Below are 24,836 nucleotides of genomic sequence, written 5' to 3'. Positions count from 1 at the left end.
AATCATTATTAAGCGAATGGTAAGCCATTACAAAACTTTAACCCAAACCTTAATGATTTTGGTGATGGACGGACAGACAGACAAAACCTATAGTCTCCCCGGTTTCACCAGTAGGGGACTAATACATTTATTGTCAGATACATTTGTTGCGCCAAGATTAAAACAAAATTCCTTCACAAAATTCACAAAATCAAAAGGTTAGCATGTATCTAACTTAAACATTAAATATAATAAGCAGAAACGGTTTTTTGTTTGTTTGTATAATTTATTCTACCTCTTTCAGTGCTTGCTTATGTAGGGCTAGACAATAATGGTAGCCTAACAGCCTGGAACTTGTGAATTATCCGGCTGAACTAGTGGTACTAAAAACTGCAAGTGGAATTTACAAATCGACTATCAAAAATTAGAAACTACTACCCCAATGGACTCTCGGCATTTAAACCTTCATTACTAGCCCTGTGATGGTGGATGAACTTACCGTAATAGTTGCAGCCAATGTTTGTATATATATGTAAAACATTTGTAGCTGTATAGCTGTTTTTTTCAACACACTGAACTCTTTTGATAAACCAGACAACAGCAGAATTTGACAAGGACATTTTTAATACGTACACAAAGATGACAACAAAAATCAAGTTTCTTCATCACTCTCTATCTTATCGTCGCCTTCCTCTAAATCTTCCATTGCAGCCTCGTCATCGTCATCATCACTCTTTTTCTTGGCTAAAAATATACAAGCATGATACTATGAGTGATGGAATTAATTATTCATAGGAAAATAATCTTGTTAGCGAGACAAGTGTTGACCAAATGCATCATGCAAATAGATATAGCTGTTGACCGTACAATGTCTTGATATACCAGGGTATGAAGACACTCAAGCAAGCTGCAGGCCAATTATCAAGACTTCAGGTACATGTATTTTGATTTGGTATATAATTATATGTGTTACTCTATCAAGAAAACATACTTCATATCTTCAAACTCTATGAAAAGTATTCAATTTAAAGAATAAGTGAACAATTACAATTACTTGTTAGTGACTTCGGGCAGTTTTAATTGTAAGAAATATGTGAAATCACTGTTCCAGGCATTCTATATTTATTATAACATTAAGCGGTTTTTAATGCCTAATAATATATTGGAGCACTTGTCGCGGTCTGTAGGGACATGACATGACACATTAAAGAGCTGGGTACTCACGTCTGACAGTGACTTTGGGGGGCACTATAGGCACAGGCCGTTCTGCTAACACTTTCCACTTGTTTTTCTCCCACACTCCTTCTACTGTGATGTGAAACTCTGCCATCATGTGACCAAATAATTTCTGGAAAAAACCCCCAAACAATTCAGTAGGAGAAACTGTAAAATCTTATTTCTTTGAGGTGATTGTTACTCCCTTTCCTCATTTGTGATGACCTTAGGGTGGTTGCTGTTTGTGACGATCTGTTGTTATTGACTGCTTGATAGAGATTTGATTGAAGCAAGATTTTACTTAACATTAAGTAAAATCAAGCTTCAATATTTTTTAATAGTTTATATGAAACAGACTTTAATGCTTTTCAATGGTTTCAGTGGTTTATATAAAGCAGGCATCAATGTTTTTCAATGGTTTATAGGCATCAATACCATTCAATGATTCATACAAAGCAGGCTTCAAATTTCAATAGTTTAAATAAAGCAGGCATCACGAGCTTTTCAATGGTTCATATAAAGCAGGCATCAATTGTTTAATTTGTTTTTCAATGGTTTATATAAAGAAGGCATGATCCATCAATACTTTTCAATGGTTTAATTATCAAGTAGGCATCAGTACTTTTTTATGGTTTATATAAAGGCATCAATACTTTTCAATGGTTTATATAAAGGCATCAGTAATGTTCAATGGTTTATATAAAGGCATCAATACTTTTCAATGGTTTATATAAAGGCATCAATACTTTTCAATGGTTTATATAAAGGCATCAATACTTTTCAATTGTTTATATAATGGCATCAATACTTTTCAATGGTTTATACAACGAAGGCATCAATTCTTTTCAATGGTTTATATAAAGGCATCAATACTTTTCAATTGTTTATATAAAGGCATCAATACTTTTCAATGGTTTATACAACGAAGGCATCAATACTTTTCAATGGTTTATATAAAGGCATCAATTGCTTTTCAATGGTTAACCTAAAGCAGGCATAATTTTATTAATGATTTATACAAAGTATTATAAAGAATATTCATTCAGGAAAAAGCATTCACATCAAAATAACTTCATGGAATTAAATAGGTGTTTTACAAAGTTTGTATCTATTATTTACATAGTTTGCCTTACCCTGGGGTAACCCATCAATGCCATAGAAAGCTGATTTCCAATGGGGTCCCCTTATATATCAGTATCTGATCTATATAACGTGAAAACAGATAACACTACTGTTAGTTCTTTTACTTAAGGATCCCTGTCCCACTGCTCTGTTGATTTTCCTATACATGATTACCTCCCCTTAACTTCTGTTTGGACACAGTTGTAGAACAGTTTGGACAGGACACTTCCGTAGACAGGGTAGCTGAATCGGTTAGAGCGTTATTATAGCAATCTAAAGTCCAGCGTTTGAACCTGTCTCTAGGTCTGCTCCATTTTTGCACTCAGAACACTGTTGTTTACACTCTGTTGTTTACACTCAGAACACTGTTGTTTAAACTCTGTTGTTTACACTCAAAACACTGTTGTTTACACTCAGAACACTTGTTTACACTCAGAACACTGCTGTTTTCACTCAGAACACTGTTGTTTACACTCAGAACACTGTTGTTGTTGTTGATTATATTTTGTTAAGTTCGTCTTTATTATTTCTCATGGAGTTCCCGTAGGATTTCTTTTCAGAAATTATTCATCAAAGATATAGTAATACCGGAAAAAGCAGTGTCTGATACTTAGTTACAGTTTTTGGCAGTGATACAGTAATCCTCAAGACCAATACTGTTACAGCACTGGATACTTACTAATATTCTGGCTTGTTCTGGTGTCAGAACATCATCCTTCTCACAGACTTTGTGTTCCCGTAATAGCGTCACAGTACCTGTCAAAAGTAACATAGAGGTCAAAATAGAAAATGCACACTGCAGGCAATGCAAAGGAATTTTTAAACTATAAATTTACTGGGCAGGCAATGTAAAGGAATTTTTAAACTAGAAATCTTCAGGTCAGGCAATGTATAGGAATTTTAAACTAGAATCTACCATGCAGGCAATGTAAAGGATCTTTTAAACTAGAATCTACAAGGCAGGCAATGTGAATGAATTTTAAAACTAGAAATCTACCGAGGCGGAAGGAGAAGCTTCGAAATGACGCTGATCAAATTGCAAACAATTTCTTGGTGTTATGCTCATAAAGGAGCTTGCAGTGCATTAGTAAATATATCTTCACATAAATTGGACCTGTCATATCCCAAAACAATATTATTGAATTTTTGTAGTCTGTTTTCTTTGGCTTTTGATTTCAACTGGTTTCATTTCAGTGTGTTTCATTGACAAACAATACACATATATAATTAAACAAGCAAACTTTAAAGCATTTCTGGATTAGCCACATTTCACGTATTGAAATAGTCAAAATATCTATATTTATCACAGCTTTGTAACATATTCTACGGCCCAAGTTTGAGCTACTTCTACAAATATATGTTTGCCAGCTGACATAGTTATTTAGATCACAAGTTTTACCTCTCTGTAGACTTGTTGGCAGACCCAACTGGCGCAACTGAGGTTCCATAGAATGAGAAAACTCTGGCATGGGTCCCTGTTCTAAGTGCACAGTCTGTGTAGCGATATTTCCTGATCTAGCATAGTCTGGCATACGGTAACCATCAAAGTAGCTTCAAATGAAATGTACAAAAGAAAATGAAAGTACGGTCAAAGTAACTCTACACTGTATGTAAATTAAAATACATTTCGTAGTCTTTGAAAGGTAGGTAAGACATATATCGTTTAATAAGGGATTTTCCTGGATTATCAATTATAGCGTTATGTATTGACAGATTTGTAAATGTATTTTAATAGGCCATCCTTGTTGACGACTTAACTGTTTGCTGTGATTTCTGTCATTGTCATCTTTGATTGTCTGAACTCTACAAATCTAGTGGACATAATTTTGTAAATTCAAAGGTAAACAAGGACTGTTTAGATCAGCACCGAAAAAACAAAAACAAAACTCACTCTAAAACTTCCTTTTTTGGCTTGTTGGTGAAGAGCAGGCCTGTCTGACCGTGGAGCTGAGAGCTTAGCTTGTGTATGTTATCCTTGCATTCATCCTCTGCTGTTCTACCAAGGGCAAGGGACATAACCTTGTTTTTGCCAAAGAAAAATCTGCAAATTTTCAAAACAAAACATAAAACATGAAAAGCGAAAATAGAACAATGAATGAGAAACTGAAGTATTGGTTGAATGTAATTGTGTAGAACTGTTATCAATTTTGTTACAAGATATCTGTAATTTACAATGTATCCTTACCTAAATTGACATGTCTAAAGTCTTTCATATTTCTTTCTTTTCCCATTGGATTCTATGTTAAGTCATGTTTTTCAAAACATTTTTGTGACCTCATTTGATACCAAATTTTGATCAAACTTAAAATCATGATAGAGAATTATCCAGTGTTTCCTCTAGTTATATCTATATTATCATCTGTGGCTTTGTTATTGCGATGTTACTTTTCATCCCAGTGAAAAAAGTTCTACTTCGACAAATTGACATCATTCCCAGAGACACAATGTTAAATATTGCTCTAGAGAATATGACAAGGAAACTAAATTTGACCTTTGACCTTGATTATGGACATATGGACTTGATAGTGGTATAACACACACCTCCTTGCCATCCTACATATACTTCTAAAACTTCATTGAGGTATCTTCAGCGAGTCAATGGTCAATGAACAACGGTGTGGTGGAGAAACACCAACGGGGAAAACCACCGTTCTATCAGAGGGATGACAACTAACCCTATCCTACATCACTATCTTTTTCCTCCACCGCTGGGGTTCAAACCAAAACTCTTGGGAGAGTGAATTATCTGAAGCCTCATTCTTGATTGCATGCACTAAAAATGACTGTACACTAGCAATCATGACTACCAAGGATTGATAGATATGCCATTACATCAAGGTGTTCCTGAAGGCACAAAGTCAAAGGATTTAAAAAAAAAAGTAAAATAAAACACAAACAAGAGGCCCAATTGGCCTGCTTCGCTCACCTGGTATTAATCTCTCACTTGTAACTTTAAAAGTGATCTCATTAAATAAAGCTATAGGCAAAATATCAGTATTTATGACTATAAATCATTCAAAATAACCTAGGTCTGTTAAAACATTTGACCCCTGTGACCTTGAAAGTTCAACAATGAACAAACTTTATAGCCCTTCATTCCAGCATGCTACTGGCCAAGTATCAACACCCTAGGCCTCTTGGTTATTTAGAAGAAGTCATTTTAAGATTTGAACATATTTCACCCCTGAGACCTTAGTATATATAGGTCAAGATAATTGATTTTAACAAAATTGGTAGCCCTTTATCCAATCATGTTACATGCCAAATATCATCATCTTGTGCCTTTTGGTAATTCAGAAGTAGTCATTTAAAGATTTTAAACATATTTGACCCCTGTGACCTTGAAAATGGGCAAAGGTCATTCATTTGAACAAACTAATGGTAGCCCTTCATCCTAGCATGCTACTGGCTATATATCATCACCTTGGGCCTCTTGGTTATTCAGAAGAAGTTGTTTATAGTAAAATGTTGATGCCGGACGGACAACAGACGGACGACTGACGGACGATGGACTTGGCACCACGGCATACGCTCACTTTGCCCTTTGGGCCAGGTGAGCTAATAAAAACAGGAGTAACATGTACACTCACCTGCTACTATGCCAATCATTGCGTACTTCTTTTAATTGCACATTTCTCATATTATGTACAGAAAATGTAAAAACTCTGACATATTTTTCTGTACAACTTCGAATCTGTAAAATCAAACAAAACTTAAAATCAGCCAAGACAATGCACTTGTAATTTAAGTATTTTAGCAATATATACCTTTATAATAGAGTACTACTGGGACATCACAATATATAGACATTCAATGCCAAAGTGACATATGCTTTAAATCATTTTGATTTGATGCATGAGACAACTATATAAGAATACCAGAAATTGATTCATCTTAAATTATCTTGTGTGTGTGTGTGGGGGGGGGGGCACTGTTTATATAAGAACACAGTTCAGTAGGACAGGAACTTTCAGTAAGTGTAATTTGATCAATCAGTTCTTAATCCCTTGAAAAGGTTTTAAATTTCAATAATCTGAAGTTTATTTAGTGAGAGGGAATTAGAAGTGGCTAGTATTGTACCAGGTATCCGCAATACTCCAGGGGTTATGCTCACTGCACCCCTGGAATATGTCACAGCAAAATTGAAGACATGCAACTAGCTATTTGATTGGTCTCAAGTAAAAATACCTGACCAATAGCTGAGGCTAATTAATACATGTCCTCTGAAGATAAAAAAAGACCAATCCTGACTTCAAAACCAGTTAATTTTACCGTGAGGCAAACAAAATATTCTTTTGATGTACATCAACGGATCAAACTAGTCTTCTCGTCTCATCCATATGGTGCTGCACAGTGGGCCTTCACTTTTGCTATGACATATTCCAGGGGTGTAGAGAGCGAGTGTCATCCCTGGAGTATCAGGGATGTTTACCAGGGTGACACTATCAAGTGGCACTAGTATCCAGCATGGGCTAATTATTAACAGTAACTGTATGATCCCAAAAAGATCCAATATACTTACCTCTTCAATTAGTTTCTGCTTCAGTTCCAATCCTTTCTTCTTTGTCTGGGTTAAAGAGACTGGAAAAACAAAAACCAAGATGTACAAGACATACAACAACAGGGATAATCCTGGACGGGGCCTTTGACCCCTCAAAACTGAAATTGATCCCATCATGTTCCAATTTTCTTTCAATTCTACATTGAATTAGTTTTGTTATTGACTAAATATTGCTGTCAATGGCCCAATGATCTCAAATTCCAGGATTTCCCAGGCCTGTAACGGGAATGGATTTATTTTAATTGCTAGACTAGGATTTGAGTATGAAACCTCCAAATCCAAGAGAGATATGTTAACCAATCTGAGCTTTGTCACAGACAATTCACTCAGTCAGTTCTGCTATATTTCCTGCTCCCCCTTCCACTAAGTCCAGAGACATATATAGTTCTAGAAAGACCCTTTACCACTTGCATAAATATTTAGTAATTTCTAACCAAGTCAAGCATGGTTGCAATTTCCTCATGCTCATTAAAAAGTTGGTGGACAAATAGCTGTAGTTAAGTCAGTAAAACGAAAAGTTTGTATCTAACAACTCAATTTCCAGTGACTTTGTTGATTTTCATCGTTGCAAAAATGTTTGCCATCTTTTATCCTCTGTATCTGATAGTTAGAAAGGAATATTAACCATTGCTGAACCATTTCACTCTCGGCACATCAACAACTTTCACTGCATGTTATCATTCCTACTCAGAAGTTTCTTCCAAAAGAAAACCAGAGGCCCGAATCTGCATCTTCGGGATAAGCGATGCTTATCTGTGGGAAGGCATGGAGGCCATATTGAAATATCCTATATAACCCGAGGCCCGAATCTGCATCTTCGGGATAAGCGATGCTTATCTTTGGGAAGACATTGACGCAATATTGAAATATCCTAGATAACCCGAGGCCCGAATCTGCATCTTCGGGATATGCGATGCTTATCTTTGGGAAGACATTGACCCCATATTGAAGCATCCTCGATATCCAGGGGTGCAGAGAGCGAAGGTGAGCGTAACCCCTGGATATTGAGGATGTATTGAATTGACACACACTTTACTTTTATACTAATAAGGAACACTGAGGACAGGAAAAGAATGCAATGATGAAAATTCACCAAATCTATTATAATTGTGTATTTAAACAACAAAATTTTACCTCACAAACTCTCCTGTTCGGTCAACAAATTTTTTGACGTGCACAAGATGAACATTACCAGTAACAGGTTGTTTGTCTATATTCGTCCTATATACGTTAAATCATATTGGACTATATAGCCAAATCTTCTTGTATAGCCGGTGCTCAAGGACTTGATAGTTTATGATGGTAGATATGTAACAGAGGTCATTTTTTTTTCAATTCCTCTGCTAGGAGTCGAACCCGGGACCTCTAGCTTAATAGTCTTACGCTCTACTGAATGAGCTAAAGAAAAAATCTCCCTAGCCTAGTCGGTAGTAAGCGGCTAGTATTTTACCAGGGTGACATACTCCCCCTCCAAGTTTTCCAGGGTCATAGGGATTCTTGTGAAAGTATCGCTGAGTATATATATTTGTCAATATTACCCGGGTACCTAAGTGGGCGCCAATGTATCAGGTCAGCGTCAGAGGTCATTATTTTTTTCAATGCCTCCGCCAAGAGTCAAACCCAGGACCTCTGGCTGACTATAGTCTTACACTCTACCAGATGAGCTAAAGAGAAAATCTCTCTTGCCTAGTCGGTAGTAAGCGGCTAGTATATTACCATGGTGACATGCTCCCCCTCCAGGAAAGAACTTGTCCCGAGTTTTCCAGGGGTCATAGGGATTCTTGTGAAAGTATCGCTGAGTTTATTTGTCAATATTACGCAGGTCCCTACGTGGGCGCCAATGTAACAGAGGTCATTATTTTTTCAATGCCTGCGCCAAGAGTCGAATCCGGGACCTCTGGTTTACATGGCGAGATACTTTTGACAGGCGCCGCGTCAGTCGGCAAAACCATCGGCCTCTTATGTTATATATATATATACGTCTTTGGTGATAGTGAACTGTTATTTATGTGTCTAGATGTAGCAGCCTATTTGATTGAAGTAGTAGGTATATTTTAAGGATTGATATAGAGTACTTTCATGTATATATATCAAACGTACAATATTTTCGTGTATGCGATCGTCCGAGCAGTTACAGCAACACATGTACGGAAAGTACAGGAAAATGAGAGTGAATCAATTCAATGCTATATGAAGGCTTCAAAACCTTTCGTCCCTCCGGTCGTACAGGCTCGCAAAATACGGCGACATGCGTTGCTCCGTGCATTGATGTGTTTTTTTTGCACAAACAATTAATTTGATATTTTCAATGAATACCCTCTATTTTTGTCGTATGTCCGACAGATTTTTATGTTCAGAAACAATCCTACATTTTTTTACAAGTCAATGTTAGTGATGAAATCCTTGGATGTCCTACATATTATTTTGATATTTTCATTTTTCTCGAACAGAAAGTTGTTTCCATCTAGTACATACGCTTGGTTATTTGCCCCTAAATAGCTTCAAAATAGCATCAGTTGATACTGATAATTTGTATACCAGACCTACGTATTTTGCGTTGAAATATGCCGAGTTGACGTTCCCAAGATGTTGTGACGTGACTGTGACATCACTGTTAACACGAGTCATCATATAGTGTTGACAATACATTCACTGAAGCCAACTCAAATTTTCTGCAGCTACACCACATTATTTAGAATGTTTTGATTTAGTTTATTCTTATCCCTACAGTTCAGTGCACATTTTTTTCATTTGTAACTACATTGTAGGCATCGACATATAATAGATATCTTAGATATAATAGTGTACGTATTTCATTTATGTTGCTTTTAAAAAGTTCTTCTGAAGTCATTTTAACACAAGTTCAAATACAGACATTTTATTTTTTATTTTTTCAACAAACACAAAGAATTTTGTTCTTTTAATTTTGATCTCCAAATAATGTCATAGTTTTCCGTAACCCGATTTTTAAGAACATGATTTATTTTTTAAAGGTTCGTTTCGCTGTGCCATCTGCTTCTTCTTCTTACCAAATTACTTCAGAGAAAAATATGCATTAAATTCTCTTACAGTAATTGTGTGTATATATGTTTTTGTAATAATAATCATTATCCTAATTGTCTATTTACATACAAAATATCACTGTTAAAATGTAAGCATCAATTCTGGATTAAGACCTTTGATTCTTTTGAATGCATGTATTGACAAACACTAGTCTAATAATTGTGTAAATCATCTTTTTTATTTTCGTTCTATTACTCTTTTCAGTACTTTACGGTACCATCTGAAGAAAACAAACAAATAGACCGGTAATTGATGCTAACAATTAAGACAATGAACCAGGGCAGATGCATAGTGACAGGGTTCAATATGGTGTTAGGGAAACATGTGGAAACCAGGGCAAGTTCGGCCCTGGGGTAAATCCGGCCACTCCTGATATTTTAGTGTTGAGCAAATATTTACAACATTTTAGCAGTGCAGTTCACTGGGTAGGACATTCATACGAAAAAACAAATGACGGGAAAACTATAATTCTAGATTACTAAAAGCAAGAAAATTATTTTTTGGGGGGGTAGAAAGAAAATTATGACCTCCCTTCTTTCTAGTAAACCGAAATGCTACTTATTGATGTCATACGTGTAACAAACCGACAACTTCACATGCTGGTATACATACAAGCCTAGCATCGAGTTTTGAATTGCTCAAATATACATGTCTTAAAATATAAATTTTGGGCAGGTTCGTCACATGACACAGGGGCAGGTTCAGCCAATGCCATACACGGGGGAAGCTTAACATTGGAGGGAAAGTATGACGTTGCATGCTTTCTGACGTCATAATTATGCAAATTTGAATGTGGGCCGATCTTACATGTATCCCAGTCATCCTGTCGAACTTACCCCAAAGCGGTGCACATTTAGACCATACACTCTTATATAACTCTTCAAATACGGGCATGTTTGCCATTCTGTTCTAGTTTTATGAAGGGTATGATACACATAAATTTTAACAAATACTGTCCAGAACGACTTCAAATAATGAAAATGGGCCAAACTTGCCCCTGTCTACTTACCCGATGTTTTGAAAGAAAATCCCACAGGCTGGCAGGGGGTTAGGGAAGGATGAGGAATCCTTAGTTATCCCCCCACCCCAAAATTATATATTATGGTATTGAGGGAAGCTAGGTTGTTTACTTCCCACATTTGTATTACTTTGTTAAGTATAGTTGTTGTTTATGATTTACAGACAGGGATCTGTTACTTTCTGTGTTATTCACCATAATTTAGGTTAGGGCTTTTCGTTCAGTGTAGGATTCCTGGCGATCAGCTGCTACAATACCGGTGCTGAAATCTGTGTGTTTACACTTTTGAAGTGGGTGATAGTAATAACAGGAATAGGTTCCCACTCCTCGCTCACATGCTTTTAGATGGCGAGGCTGGGTTCGAAATTAACAGTTGGTAACTCATCTTCAAGGCTATTTCGTGGGGTGATAAGGGGGTATAAACCAGCGGGTCCGGGCGGGTGAGCCGACTCACTTCTCCTGGTGAGGAGAACCTTACCGCCTCATGCGCTGTTAACAGTGCAAAACATGGGCCGAGGTACTGCTAACAGTACCAATACCGAAGGACTACATGAGGTTATCGTTCCTGGGATATATAGAGTGCTATAGGAACTGCAGAACATGTATGTAGGGATAGTCAGGGGCTTCAGGCTTAGGCATCGATACATGGTGGTTCGCTGTAGATCTATAAGAGAGCTAGGAGCATGTGGTCGTAGTCTACTGGTAGTACTGTCAGGTAGGTTAGGCCAGTATATTGTACTCTGCATAGATTTCTACGTAGGGATGGGTTTCTTAACATTAGCTGTCATTGTTTGGCACTAATGCTATGCTTTGTATTTGTTAAACTTGTTATACATATTCATTCCGTCTTGTTAATAAACAGTTACTTGTATTTTGAAACACCTTGGTGAGTTATTGAATCAATTGCTTGTATTACCAGATACAAGAATTTATATTTCGAGTCGTGTTTGTAACAATGCAACTTTAGCTCAGAAGAGCTACATCCAGTGTTCGCACCTGCAGTGAAAACATGTCTGTAACCTGACGAAAGAGGCGAGGACTGCAGGGGAAGTTGTCGACTCGTTACTATTACCAAAAACTATACGATAACGAAACCGGATTTATCCCGGACCTCCCCCAGTATATTGAAGTATGCAAGGATTGGATTCTTGCTATTCTACCGACTGTGCATGAAATGAAAGTTAAATTATATTATCTAGAAAACTGTATTTTCATGTGTGTCCGCTGATTAGGTCTCACCTATTTCATATTATTATTAAATTGGTTCAAAAGTTACGTTCTGTCGCATTGTTGCACCATCAGTCTTGTGTATATTTTCTATCATCAGGGACATCGCTGCCATCACTCACATTGTGACTCGGAGTCATAAAACATTTAAAACATGTTCAATAAAGTATTTTGCTATATGTGGGACGAAACCTACTCTTTTTATCTCTCTTTGACTTCGGCATTTTGTCGACTTTCCTGTCACTCTGATATCCGGATACACGTGCTTTCTCTCAACGGAAGTTATGAAAAATAACGGGAATGCTGGGTCTCAATATTAACTTTTATTTCATTATTACACAAATTTAATTTTCTTCCATTACAAATTAATATGATTTTCAAAATTTAAACTATATGAATCAAAACAATACAGTTTCTGCATATTTCATACTAAGCATGTGCTCGAGTACAGTTGCCAAGTAACTGTGACGTCAAACGCCTTCCTTGGTTTCGAAAAATGAATCCCCGAAATTCTGGAAGGCAAGGGCGAATAACTCACTTCCAGTATGCGAGCATATTGGCGAAAATATAGTTCTCATGCAAATAAAATATTGTGGTCATTTAGACTTACAAAATAACTGTAGTTTATCAATTTATTATAAATAAAGTATTTCCAGTGTTCAAATATGTATTTGTAACTGCAATATTGAGAAAATCTATTTTTACACTGCGGATGAAGAAAATGATGTCACCGTACAACTGAATTACAGTCTTCCGCCTGAGAACTGAAGGAAGGGTCACTGCAAATAACAGCAAAAATGTCTGCGAGTGAAGCAGAAGGTGTCAATAGGACGGAACAACTTGAAATCGTTCAGAAGGCAAAGCTTGCCGAGCAGTCTGAACGATATGATGACATGGCCGCAATGATGAAGAAGAGGGTGGAATTAGAAGCTCCGCTTTCGAACGAGGAAAGGAATCTACTTTCTGTCGCCTACAAAAATGTCGTGGGTGCTCGACGGTCCTCTTGGAGGGTAATCTCTAGTATCGAACAGAAAAAGGCATCTGATCCTGCAGACAAGAAAAAGCCAATTGTTGTCGAATACAAAGCAAAAATCACCAGTGAACTTACAGATATTTGCAATGAAGTACTGGTAAGTTTAGACGATCGCGGACATGTTGTACACGCGGATGTAGATGTACTAGTGATGACACGCCGTGTAGGAATATTTTGTATGATTTATTTTCAGTGACTGGACCTGAATGGATGCTAATAACAAATGAATGAAATCATTGATACAATTTTACACTAATAATCACTCTTGAGATGTTAATGACTATGTTTGAATGTATTAAATTCAGCTTGAATCGATATGTTGCAATATTCGAGCTGACACCATTCAGCTGATTATGCATTCTTCATAAAAAAAAGGGTGTGTTCATATTCACCCTGGAGATATAGGCCTATGCGATATTAGTTTATCAAAATTGACGAAATCTGTCGGTTGTGCTCTTCAAAACAAATCTATGATTTTTAATTCATTCCATTTGATATTGTTAAAGATATATGTGTATGGAAGTCTGGCGACACCAGTATGCTAATTTATACATTTATAATATTGGGTTTGAAAGAAAAACGTCACCGGTGATTAATGCAGTTCATGCAGATCAAAGGAAGAACTTGGATATACCCGGTGATTGGGAAGGGAAAACCAATAAGCTATTGACCCAATTTTCACCGGAAATTGGTGCACCATAAAAAATATTGCCCATAGATGATACACTAAACATGATAGACAAAAAACCCCACCCCAGTCTAATATAAAAATTAAGTAACAAATAGACTTCATATCCAATGATTAAGTATTTTCAGGGGTATACATGTCTTCATGCTTTAACAGTTCTGTCACATCATGATCAATCTAATGCTTGGCTGTGTCATCAATACAACATCCTCATCAACATTGCCCATTTTGCCATTCTCTGCATTAAAGCCATTTTGGTCTGTGTGATGATGGTAATGATATGACATATATATACAAACATACTTTATTATAATAATATTATCTAAGAGACGTTCATATGATGAGAAAAGGTAGTTCAGAACTTGACAATGACCGGTAGATTACCGTTTGGGAAGTGAACATACTTTTTCCTATCTCCTGCAGACGAGTCATAATGATAGCGATCATACCACAAACAAATCAGGTTATGCATTTTGGGTTAAGTACTTGATATGACATTTATTGTTGTGAATTAAGTTAACCCATTTGAAATTGAGTCAAATTAAGTTAGTACTGTATATTTTGTGTCCTACCAACCCTTTGCTGAAAAAGAAAGTGTTTTCATTCCGGTGGCCGCCATTTGCTGTTCTTCAGAATTTGGTCAGTTATATATTTAGTCTAACCAACAAAACACTGCACTGTCAAACCATGATTATGTAATGATGCTATAGCTACCATGCTTGAATGCCGCCATGATTCAAGCGTGAATCAACAAGAATGGGTGAAAGGGACGTTTTATTTTCGAGCAAACATGAAAAGCAACTGTATGTATCTCAAGAATTTCAGTTCTTCATGACAAACCAACAAAAACGATCTTCTTCTTGACCTTCATGACAAAGTTTCAAAATCGATCTTTCATGTGCTTAATGGATTACCGAATCAACCTCATGTCATGCTTGATTTAATCGATGTTTCCAGTTATCGGTACACCACTAGTATGTAACAATTTTATTTTAACATTCTGTTATATGGTTAATATAGGAGAGTGGTCTTAACAAGTTCATGGAAGGCACACAAAAAATAGAATAAGACAAGGTTACTGGAAACATCAAGTATTTTTTGCTTGATCTTTAACAAATATCCTTGTTATACATTTCATTTAAAAAAAAAAAATCTTAATAAACATGTCATTTATATACGAACTGAATCAGGATAATGTATTGCGGAAATGATTGCACCTACCATCTGCTATAGTCCTTCCAAATTTTGCAACTTGAGTTTTATCTTGTGTACTTTTTTTTCTCTTCAGAAATTGCTTGAAGACAAGCTTATACCTGCAGTTGAAGTACAAACAAACCAACCACAGAGTGATGATAAGGAGAGTCTTGTTTTCTACCTGAAAATGAAGGGCGACTACTACCGGTACCTAGCAGAGGTTAATGAGCCAGGAAGTGCAATGACTAAGGGTAAGGGTCTAAAGCAGAGGGTTTTTCAAAAAAAGGGGGGGGGGGGGGGGGGGGGGGCAGAAGAAAGCTCACTTCATCCTTCTCCTGTACAATTGGAGGTATTGCAATCCCAATTCGGGAACTTCAGGTAAACCTTGAAATCTTTCTTCTTCAGTACAATTGGAAGAGTTTAATCAAATTTAGTGTAGAGCATGCATGGGCAAAGGAAACTGAATTTTCTATAAACAGAGGGTGTTGCGTTGCCCCCCTGGGAGCAAAGGGGGGGAGTCATTTTCCTATAGTACCATTGGAGAGATTTTAACCAACCTTTGTTCCAGAGTATCATTTGGCAATTGGGACTCAATTTTGTATAAGGACATGATCAAAGGTGAAAAAGTTTACATAAAAAATATTAACTTTATTTATTTTACAACCATTATGAAACAAGTTGTGTTAACTTATATTAGTCACTCTTGTTGGCCCGGATATTAGCGCCAAGGGGTCTTTGTGTTGGAGGAAACCAGATTACCCGTAGAAAACCCACATGCTTGGGCAGGTGGTCCCATACCTTTTCAAAACGAACCCCGGCCGTGAAAGGCAAGTGTGTGCTATCCAATGCACCACCCGACCACCCAAAGTTTATCTCGTCCCCAACTACTGGTCACTTTTTCATCAAATTTTGTTAGTTGCATCAGTAGCCAATGACTATCAAAAGTCTTCAAACTGGGCTTTCTTGTCAAAAGTACTAGGCAGATTTCAACCTCATTTCCAAACTAGTCGGATAAACATTTGGATTTTAACTAAATTTGATCTGCAGCATGGAACAGACAACGTGATATTTCTAAATATGATTTGTTGCATCTTTCGGCAAGAGGGGTTATCATTAGGGCTGGAACAGGTAACTGAGTACCTGGTTGCGGTTCGGTTACGATTACTATCCGGTTAGCAAATTCATGTACATGAAAATGTCCCAAAATATAGGTCAGTATTTATTGACATCCCGGGCAGAAATGTCGCTCCTGACTGCTGCTTGACGGGCCTAGAAAACACTTGTGATCAGTATACTTGCTTTACTATGGAGTGTGTGTAAACAATAAACTTTGAATGTAAACATAATATCGACTGACATTCTGTTGAACAATGTAACTCGTCATTCATCGGCAGCTATCGTCAGTTCTAATAATATAATTCTAGATAACATAATATATATATACATTATTTACGCTCTATTCTACTTTTTTTTTTGCAGAGAACATTATCAGGGAGTCGAAATGCGCCTATGACCAGGCTTATGAAAAAGCATGCGAATACATGCAGCCAACGCATCCCATCCGGCTAGGACTGTCACTGAATTATTCGGTGTTCTTTTACGAAATTGATAATTGCCCAGAGCAGGCATGCAAAACAGCTAAGAAGGTAAGAATCAGAATAATCATATTAATTAGCTATACACTCCTGCTCTTCCTTTTTAACCCGTCTATTCGAGGAATAATGTAGTCGCCCTGGCGTCGGCGTTTTTTCAGGACAGTGTTGGATCATCACACTCAATACACAGTTGTCTATTATGAGTTTAAATCATTTAAATCGAGTGTAAGCAGTGTGCTGGACCATAATTTTGCATTTTAAAGGCCAAAACAGCTTTATTGGACTTTAGTTAAATTTGAGGTTAAAGTTTTTGGGTAAGTTTTTTCCAGACAGTGTTAGATCATCATACTCAATACACAGTTGTCTATTATGAGGTTAAATCATTTATATCGAGTGTAAGCGATGTGCTGGACCATATTTTCATATTTTATGGCCTGAAAACAGCATAATTGGACTTGGTTAAATTTGAGGTTAAAGTTTTTGTTTTTGACAATTTTTTTGTGAAGTGTTGGACAACCAACATCAAAAGGCTGTTGTCTTTTATAAGGTTGAAGCATTTTTAGCGAGTATAAGCAATGTTCTGGATAATATTTTCATATATTTTATGGCCCAAAAACAGCATAATTGGACTTAATTAAATTTGAGGTTTAAGTTTATGGGCAAGTTTTTTGTGAAGTGTTTGACAACCACCATCAATAGGCTGTTGTCTATTATAAGGTTGAAGTATTTATATGGAGTGTTAGAAATGTTCTGGACAATATTTTCATATTTTAGGGGCCAAAAACAGCTTTATTGGACTTGGTTAAAGTTTTATGGCAAGCTTCAGGTTAAAGTTTTGGGCAAGTTTTTTTGTGAAGTGTCGGACCAACACTATCAATAGGCTGTTTGTCTATTATAAGGTTGAAGTATTTGTATTGAGTACAGGTACTATGGTTTCCTCCCACACTAATACGCGTCATTATCCTGGCCAACAAGAGTGATAATATAAGTTGAAAAAACTTGTTTCATAATTCTTGTAAAATGTATAAAGTTTATTGAAAAAACAGGAAAGATTGTATATCCTATATGATCTGTTATATTGTATATATCCTATATGATCTGTAATATGGTATATCCTATATGATCTGTAATATGTATACCTATTTGTTTCAGGCATTTGATGAAGCTATTGCAGAATTAGACACATTAAGTGAGGACTCCTATAAAGATAGTACATTGATAATGCAGTTATTACGAGATAATCTCACAGTAAGTATTGGATTTCTGTTTTGTACATAAGGGGACATGTTTGATGTTCTATACCTTACCCTCACATGGAAATATTCCATGGAGGAAATATATTTGAGCTATATTGAATCATTGTTAGTCAATTTTGTGAACTGCAAAGCAAAACAAAAATCTGTGAAATAGACATACAAAGTGACAACAGAAAATCTACAGCAACTTATGAGCATTTTCCCGTAGATCATCAAGAAATGTCGTTTTTGATGCAAGAAATTTAGATGGGGTCGACATTGAGAGTTTTCCTCCCTTCTCAAATATATGATCATTGGGGGTGTCATTTTTACCGAGAGTCGATCTAAACCCCTAAAACATGTAAAATTACTCTGAACACCTTAGTTTAGGTCCAAATATAGCAGTAACAAATTCTCAGGTCCCTGTATGTTCGACAGTGAAACTGAGCAAAAAAATCACTGTATTTGGAAATATTTCACAAATTTACTTCTATTGAAACGTTTGTTTACGCTGTGACTGTTTTGTATAGCATCACAACAATTCTCCCTTGGAAGGCCCCATCACAAAAATTAATCTATCCCTGCCTTTCGCATAAACTACTGTATATAGAAATGCAAAATGAACTCTATCCGATACATTACCATTTAAATAACAAAATTAGTTTATCTTTGTTCCAACTTAAGACAAACATACTATAGCAAGGTTAATGTTTCTAAATACTTATTCATAACATAAACAGCATTTTGGACAGCTTCAGCTTGATTCAATTTTGTATTGGCTATCCGGAAGAATACATTTCTCCATTGAATACTTTCCACCTGCAATATTGCTTGCGTAATATAATCCTTGCACAATTTTGACCATTTGGTATTTCTTCATTTCGTAGCTGACGCGATAACAGTTTTACTCACTGACAATTACTGCGGCTAGCCATTTTGTTTACAATGAAATGGCTGCTTATGCACATGTGTTAAACCCAAAAAATACTGTTTAAAATGTCTTGACCAGACAGTTTAACGGATAGATCTCCTCTTTTATAAGTAATAAGTCATTTTCATGAAAATGTATCAGCAAAATAGGACCGTCATTTTCCATTAAGAGATTCACTTGATATATTCATGCAGTTTTTTAACAAGAAAAAAAAAATGAAAAAAAATTCTTCATTGTGATGTCCCTTTAGTTTTGTTTGCCATTTAAAAAAAATCTCAAAGTGGTATGTTTATGCCATTTCCTGTCGAAAATACAATGACAGAGCGATTGAATGCTTTTGAGTGCTGTAGGTTTTTACTTTGAGCCCTCTTTTCTGTGTTCCTCGGGGAGCGGGGAGAATAGATGTAGTTGCCACTTTGTCCATCTATATATATACAAATTGGTTGATAACTTAGATGAATGATGCCTGCAGGTGAGTGGGAAGAAGCCTGGAGTGACTTACTCGATGGTCATCATTGCAGTGGCTACAAATAGACTGAATGTTTTGGGAAATGTTGCTTTCTGGATGCTATCTCTGTAGCCCTTTCAGCACTGTAGACCATAAGTCATCCATATCAGTTGATGGTAGAGTTAAATAAAGTTACATAGGGGTGAAAGGGTTAACGATAACAGATCTACTCCAAATATACTCCAAAATTTGATGGTTGCTTGGAAAGAGGAAGATCCATAAGGAGTTAGGGATTACTAGGCCAAGGTTCAGTAGAACACAGCTATTAATAGACTAAGAGGTCGGGGATTTCTGGGTCAATTGGTCCAAGGTTAAAGTGCAAGGTGCATGAACACTGATGATATTTTCCTAATTCCTCCTCAGAGGCCCTTTCCCAAAATAGCTGGCATAAACACTGCCTATTTCTCTCCTTGGCTGGATTTAAATTTTAAACAGAACCTATACACTAGTGACGGGCAATCGGTATAAAATCATAAAAGATCATCAGTTTGTTATTGGAAGAAGTAAACTGATCAATGTTCGATTAAAATTGAACATCAGCTCATCACTACACGCAACAGCAGTAAATTTACTGGGCAATTAGTCCTTAGCAGGAGATAAGAGAATGTTTGGTGACCATTAAGTAAATGTTTGATGACTTCATTTTGAAACTTATTACTTGCAGTTATGGACATCTGACGCTCACACAGATCATGATAACGATCAGCAGGAGGAATCGCTTAACTGATGGAGTGGAAATGGCCAAAGACTTGGGTGATTGGTCAGCCCTGTTTGAACCATAGTCGTTCATTAGTACGACTGAAAGACTAGATATATGTTATCTGGAGGAAAGGCTGTGCAAGGATTTCACATGCGGTCATCGTAGTATGAGAGAAAGTTGGACAGATGACCATTATTTACATCAGATTCATCAACTTTTTTGATTTGCATGTGACTTGTGGAAGATTTCTTGAAACAAAACAAAGAAAAACTGCCTCGTTTTACTACCATGTTATTATTATGAAATACTGCTATTTCTATGTTAGTTGATTAATACTATATAATAGAGCAGACACGAGATCAGTGTGGCTATTACATAACCAGTGGGCGGCTCTCAACATAAAAGTGCATGTGCAGCCATATCATCTTGGACCGTGTACCACGTACCTGTGCAAGTGGATGTAGTATATATGTGTTCTGTATGTGTGGCGCTTGTTTCGTTTTCATTGTTGCCATGCTACCACATGGATTGTCGTGACATCCCTTTCTGCACCATTATATTTGTGTGTGTACATGTTATTCCTTACATAAAGCGACGTAGCAAGTAATCTTTGTGGATTGGTAGTCTTTGATTTTCATTCATAAACTCTGATAGCATTTTAGTTAATAATTGGATGATGATGAAGTATAATGGGTATTCAGGATTTTTTTTTTACATTTTTTTAACAAATAAAATGTGTTATAAACACTTAATTACCTACTAGTTTGAAAAATATCTTTCTGATCTACGTTTTTCCCCGCATTTAGTCTGCTGAAAAATTGGCATATATCAAAGCTTTATCTGGAAAAATCGGTGATTAATTATAGTTAAGATTTGCTTTCCTTCAAGAACTGTAATATATAAATCAACTTCTAAATAGTATAAAGCAAATTTTATTGAACCCTATGAACAGTTTTATAAACCTGACACATGGGATAGTTTTCTAATTGACATTGCAAAGCATCATTATCTGGATTGATTTAGTCGGTGTTCATTTGTAGTCGTAACCAAACCAACCTCAGAGTTTTGTGATTAATTAGCAGACTATCGAGTGTAATAATTGGGCTATATTTGCATGCATCTCCTCTCGCCTAGCATGGTATAGTCACCATTGGGTGCATACAGCTTTGAAAAGTCGTGTAATGTGATTTCTGGTGAATGTTTAAGTTCGTTTTGACATGAAAAATCTTGATATTGTTTTGATGACATCTGAATTCAGCAGATCAGAACTTGGTCCTGCATTTCAAGATACTTGTATCCCAGTGACTTGGTGGACACCTATTACCAGACTATAATTTACCAGTAAGAAGTCGTCTCAATGGTAATTTGTTCCAAAGGGAGAAGAAAATGGTAGCCCAGACAAGCTTTGAAATGATAGTGGTATCAATTCTGTATGCACTCTGGTCCCGAGTTCAGCATTATCACCAAATTTTAAGCTAAACAGCAAGCGCTTCAAACCTAGTCTCAAGCTTATCCCCCACACAGAACTGTGATGGCATCTCATGAACACCAGTTGGCCAATCAAACCACCTTACAATAAAACAAAAAGCTTTGCCAAATTTGAATGGGTTGATTTGTATGTTGATTTAGTATGCGACTTGATGCCTCAATGACTCAACCAGATGAGAAGAATGACTTGTTTGTTGTGCTGTATATGTATACGATTTATGTCTTAGCCATTTCTAATGCACAATTTCCTGTTGATAATATATATTTTGATTTGGTCTGCATTCTTTTCATCTAAAAAATTGAGGTATTTGTCCTAATATGTTTTAGACCTGAAGTATTGTACAATCCAGGATACTTTGTGAGCAATGTTCCCTCCATAAAAGTATTTCCAATCCCTAACAGTGTATTTACAATCACTGTTCAAATCTATCTGCACTTATGTGTATAGGTGTATGTTGCAAGTCAAGTATTTGCTTGCTAATATCCAGCCTTTCTAATGTAAAACCTGATTGAACCAGATTATCATTGTGCTTGATATCTGTACAAGTGCTATCATAGGACTTGATGTGTAAACTGTTACTGTGGTGAATATAGTATTACCAAACTTGTACAACTTTCGTGGGCAAGAAGAAATACTTAAAACTAGAATAAAAAAAAAGAACTATCAAGACGGTTGACTTGAGCAAAAATTTAATACCACAGTAGTACCTTTCAACAGCCGACACAGACTTTTTTCGGTTCGACAAGATTTGAAGTAGTGCTTGCTATCTAGGAAAGGTCCTTCATCAAAATGCCAGTATTACCTTGTAACCATGTTCCATAAAATCTGAATACCTGTGGCCTTATATATTGATGTTCTTAAGTTGTGGTTCTCCACTCTTCCCTTCCCTTTAGACATTTCTGGCAAGGTTCAACAGCTTCCAAGATCAGGCTTGAATTCATACATTTTGGAGAACATGCGGCCTATTGGGGATATTTTAGCTCGGTCTGGTGTTGTAACATGTGAAAGTGTTAGGGTTTTAATTCTGTGTTTTAACATGTGCTTTTGAAAATCACCCATGTTTTGACGTTTCATATATATATGTATATGTATGTGTGTACCTATTCAGATCCAGATATCTGGGTTTGTGCATGCTCATGTATCAAGTTGGTTTACACCTTATTTTTTATGTTTTTCACTATCATTTCCCGTTTTCTTTGTTCCTAGCTTTAAAAAAAATCCAAAATGTTAAAACAGAATTAAAATCGGAACATGCTGCTGGAAAAGTACACTAAAGTACAAAATGGAGAACAGAATATTTGTTACTTTTCAAAATTGTTAAAATTGTGGTAAAGGCCATACACATGGTATGAACGATGAATGTATGCGAGGTCAAATACAAAGAATTGGTGTCGTATCCACCACACATTACTCCTTCAACTGTTTATGTTCTTGGCTTAACTCTCCCTTTTTCGTCTCTTATCAACACTGATGATAACCCAGTGCATTAAAATAAATGTTTTGTCGAAACATCACCTAGTCCTAGTTTTCTTTGTTTAAGATGGAACATTTTCTCTAGACTTCAAGGTAACATGTCATTCCAAGAGACATTACTTGGCACCAAATTTCGTAACAGGAGAAAGAGGAATGCACAGCCAGACAAAGGTTCTAATTGGGGGACTTATACAACTCTAGATGAACGCTCGACCAATTGATTGACCCGGTTGTGGATGATTGACCTGGTCGTGGATGATTGACCTGTGTCGTGGATGATTGACCTGGTCGTGGATGATTGACCCGGTCGTGGATGAATGACCTGGTCGTGGATGATTGACCCAGTCCAGTGAGTTTTCTAAAACTGACCTGTTGCAATCCACGAGTTTTAGAATCCTAGGTCCAATATGTGAAAACTTTTTGTTGTAAATAAAAAAAATCAAAATGTCTTCTCAAAAATCTGGGTCCATATGGATAGAAAAAACTTTGTTATCATCATTTGCACCATGAAAAATTAGTTTTAATTGTAGCAAGGCTGCCTTCCTGGTCACAAATGATGCACCAGAAATATGTTGTTTTGCCATCATACACTGTTTTAATTGTAGCAAGGCTGCCTTCTTGTTCACAAATGATTCACCAGAAATATGTTGTTTTGCCATCATACACTTGTGTGCCTTTGAGCAAAAAATCAACAATATATAAATGTTGACCAATCGAAAGCCAATGAACAACAGCCATCTGTATTCTTAGTTCCCTTCTATCTAAGAGAACCTCCGGCTGGAGTAAAACGTTAAAAGGTGGTTTAAAAACAGTTCATTAGCGCCATCACCATCACTTTGCGCGGTAGCAGATCAGGAATGGTTTGTCATTATATACAGTTTTCCAATGCCAACCCGTTTTTCACTGCGGATGTATATGCAGTCTGAGTTTACTAAGCTAAAGAATGGGGACATGTAAATATCCAACATTGGTGTTTTGAATGTTAAAATGCAGGGAGCTTGACTGGGATTCGAACCCTGGACTACAGATTGTTATAAGCTCACCTGGCCCAAAGGGCCAAGTGAGCTTATGCCATGGTGCAGCGTCCGGCCGGTCGGCGTGGGGCGTCAATATTTTACTTTAAACAACTTCTTAATAACCAAAAGGCCTAGGGTGATGATATTTGGCCAGAAGCAAACTAGGATGAAGGGCTACCAAGTTTGTTCAAATAAATGACCTTCACCTATTTTCAAGGTCACAGGGGTCAAATATGTTAAAAACTTTAAACAACTTCTTCTGAATAACCAAAATGCCCAGAGTGATGATTTTTGGCTAGTAACATGCTGGGATAAAGAGCTACCAAGTGTGTTTAAATGAATGACCTTCGTCCATTTTCAAGGTCACAGGGGTCAATTGTCTTAAAAAAATCTGTATACAGCGTCTTCTGAATAACTAAGAGGCCTAGGCTAATGATATTTGGCCAGTAACATGCTAGAATGAAGGTCTACCAAGTTTGTTCAAATGAATGACCTTTACTTATATTCAAGGTCACAGGGGTCAAATATGTTAAAAACCTTTAAACAACTTCTTCTCAATAACCAAAAGGCCTAGGATGATGCTATTTAGCCAGTAGCATGCTGTGATGAAAGGCTACCAAGTTTGTTTAAATCAATGACCTTCGTCCATTTTCAAGGTCACAGAGGTCAATTGTCTTAAAAGATCTTTATACAACTTCTTCTGAATAACTAAGAGGCCTAGGCTAATGATATTTGGCCAGTAACATGCTAGACTGAAGGGCTACCAAGTTTGTTCAAATGAATGACCTT

At 36.6% G+C, this 24,836-nt stretch overlaps 2 protein-coding genes across 2 annotated transcripts; one reads left to right on the top strand and one right to left on the bottom strand.

The window, feature by feature from the left end:
• Positions 1-585: 585 nt before the first annotated feature.
• LOC110458012 (mRNA turnover protein 4 homolog) lies at positions 586-12,472 on the bottom strand. The gene is made up of 8 exons (XM_021509537.1): positions 12,382-12,472; positions 6,839-6,897; positions 5,907-6,010; positions 4,208-4,357; positions 3,716-3,867; positions 2,996-3,072; positions 1,204-1,327; positions 586-723 (listed from the first exon to the last, which is right to left on the bottom strand). Exons 1-8 carry the CDS (start codon positions 12,407-12,409, stop codon positions 632-634), a joined length of 786 nt encoding a protein of 261 aa, XP_021365212.1. The 5' UTR covers positions 12,410-12,472; the 3' UTR covers positions 586-631.
• Positions 12,473-12,915: 443 nt separating this feature from the next.
• On the top strand, positions 12,916-23,069 carry LOC110458023 (14-3-3 protein zeta/delta-like). The gene is made up of 5 exons (XM_021509566.1): positions 12,916-13,315; positions 15,195-15,351; positions 16,580-16,746; positions 17,848-17,943; positions 20,034-23,069. Exons 1-5 carry the CDS (start codon positions 12,983-12,985, stop codon positions 20,094-20,096), a joined length of 816 nt encoding a protein of 271 aa, XP_021365241.1. The 5' UTR covers positions 12,916-12,982; the 3' UTR covers positions 20,097-23,069.
• Positions 23,070-24,836: the final 1,767 nt, after the last annotated feature.

The sequence above is a fragment of the Mizuhopecten yessoensis genome, unplaced genomic scaffold (genome assembly GCF_002113885.1).
Source record: "Mizuhopecten yessoensis strain PY_sf001 unplaced genomic scaffold, ASM211388v2 scaffold9399, whole genome shotgun sequence".
Lineage (NCBI taxonomy): Eukaryota > Metazoa > Mollusca > Bivalvia > Pectinida > Pectinidae > Mizuhopecten > Mizuhopecten yessoensis.
This window is presented reverse-complemented; position numbering and strand designations above follow the sequence as displayed.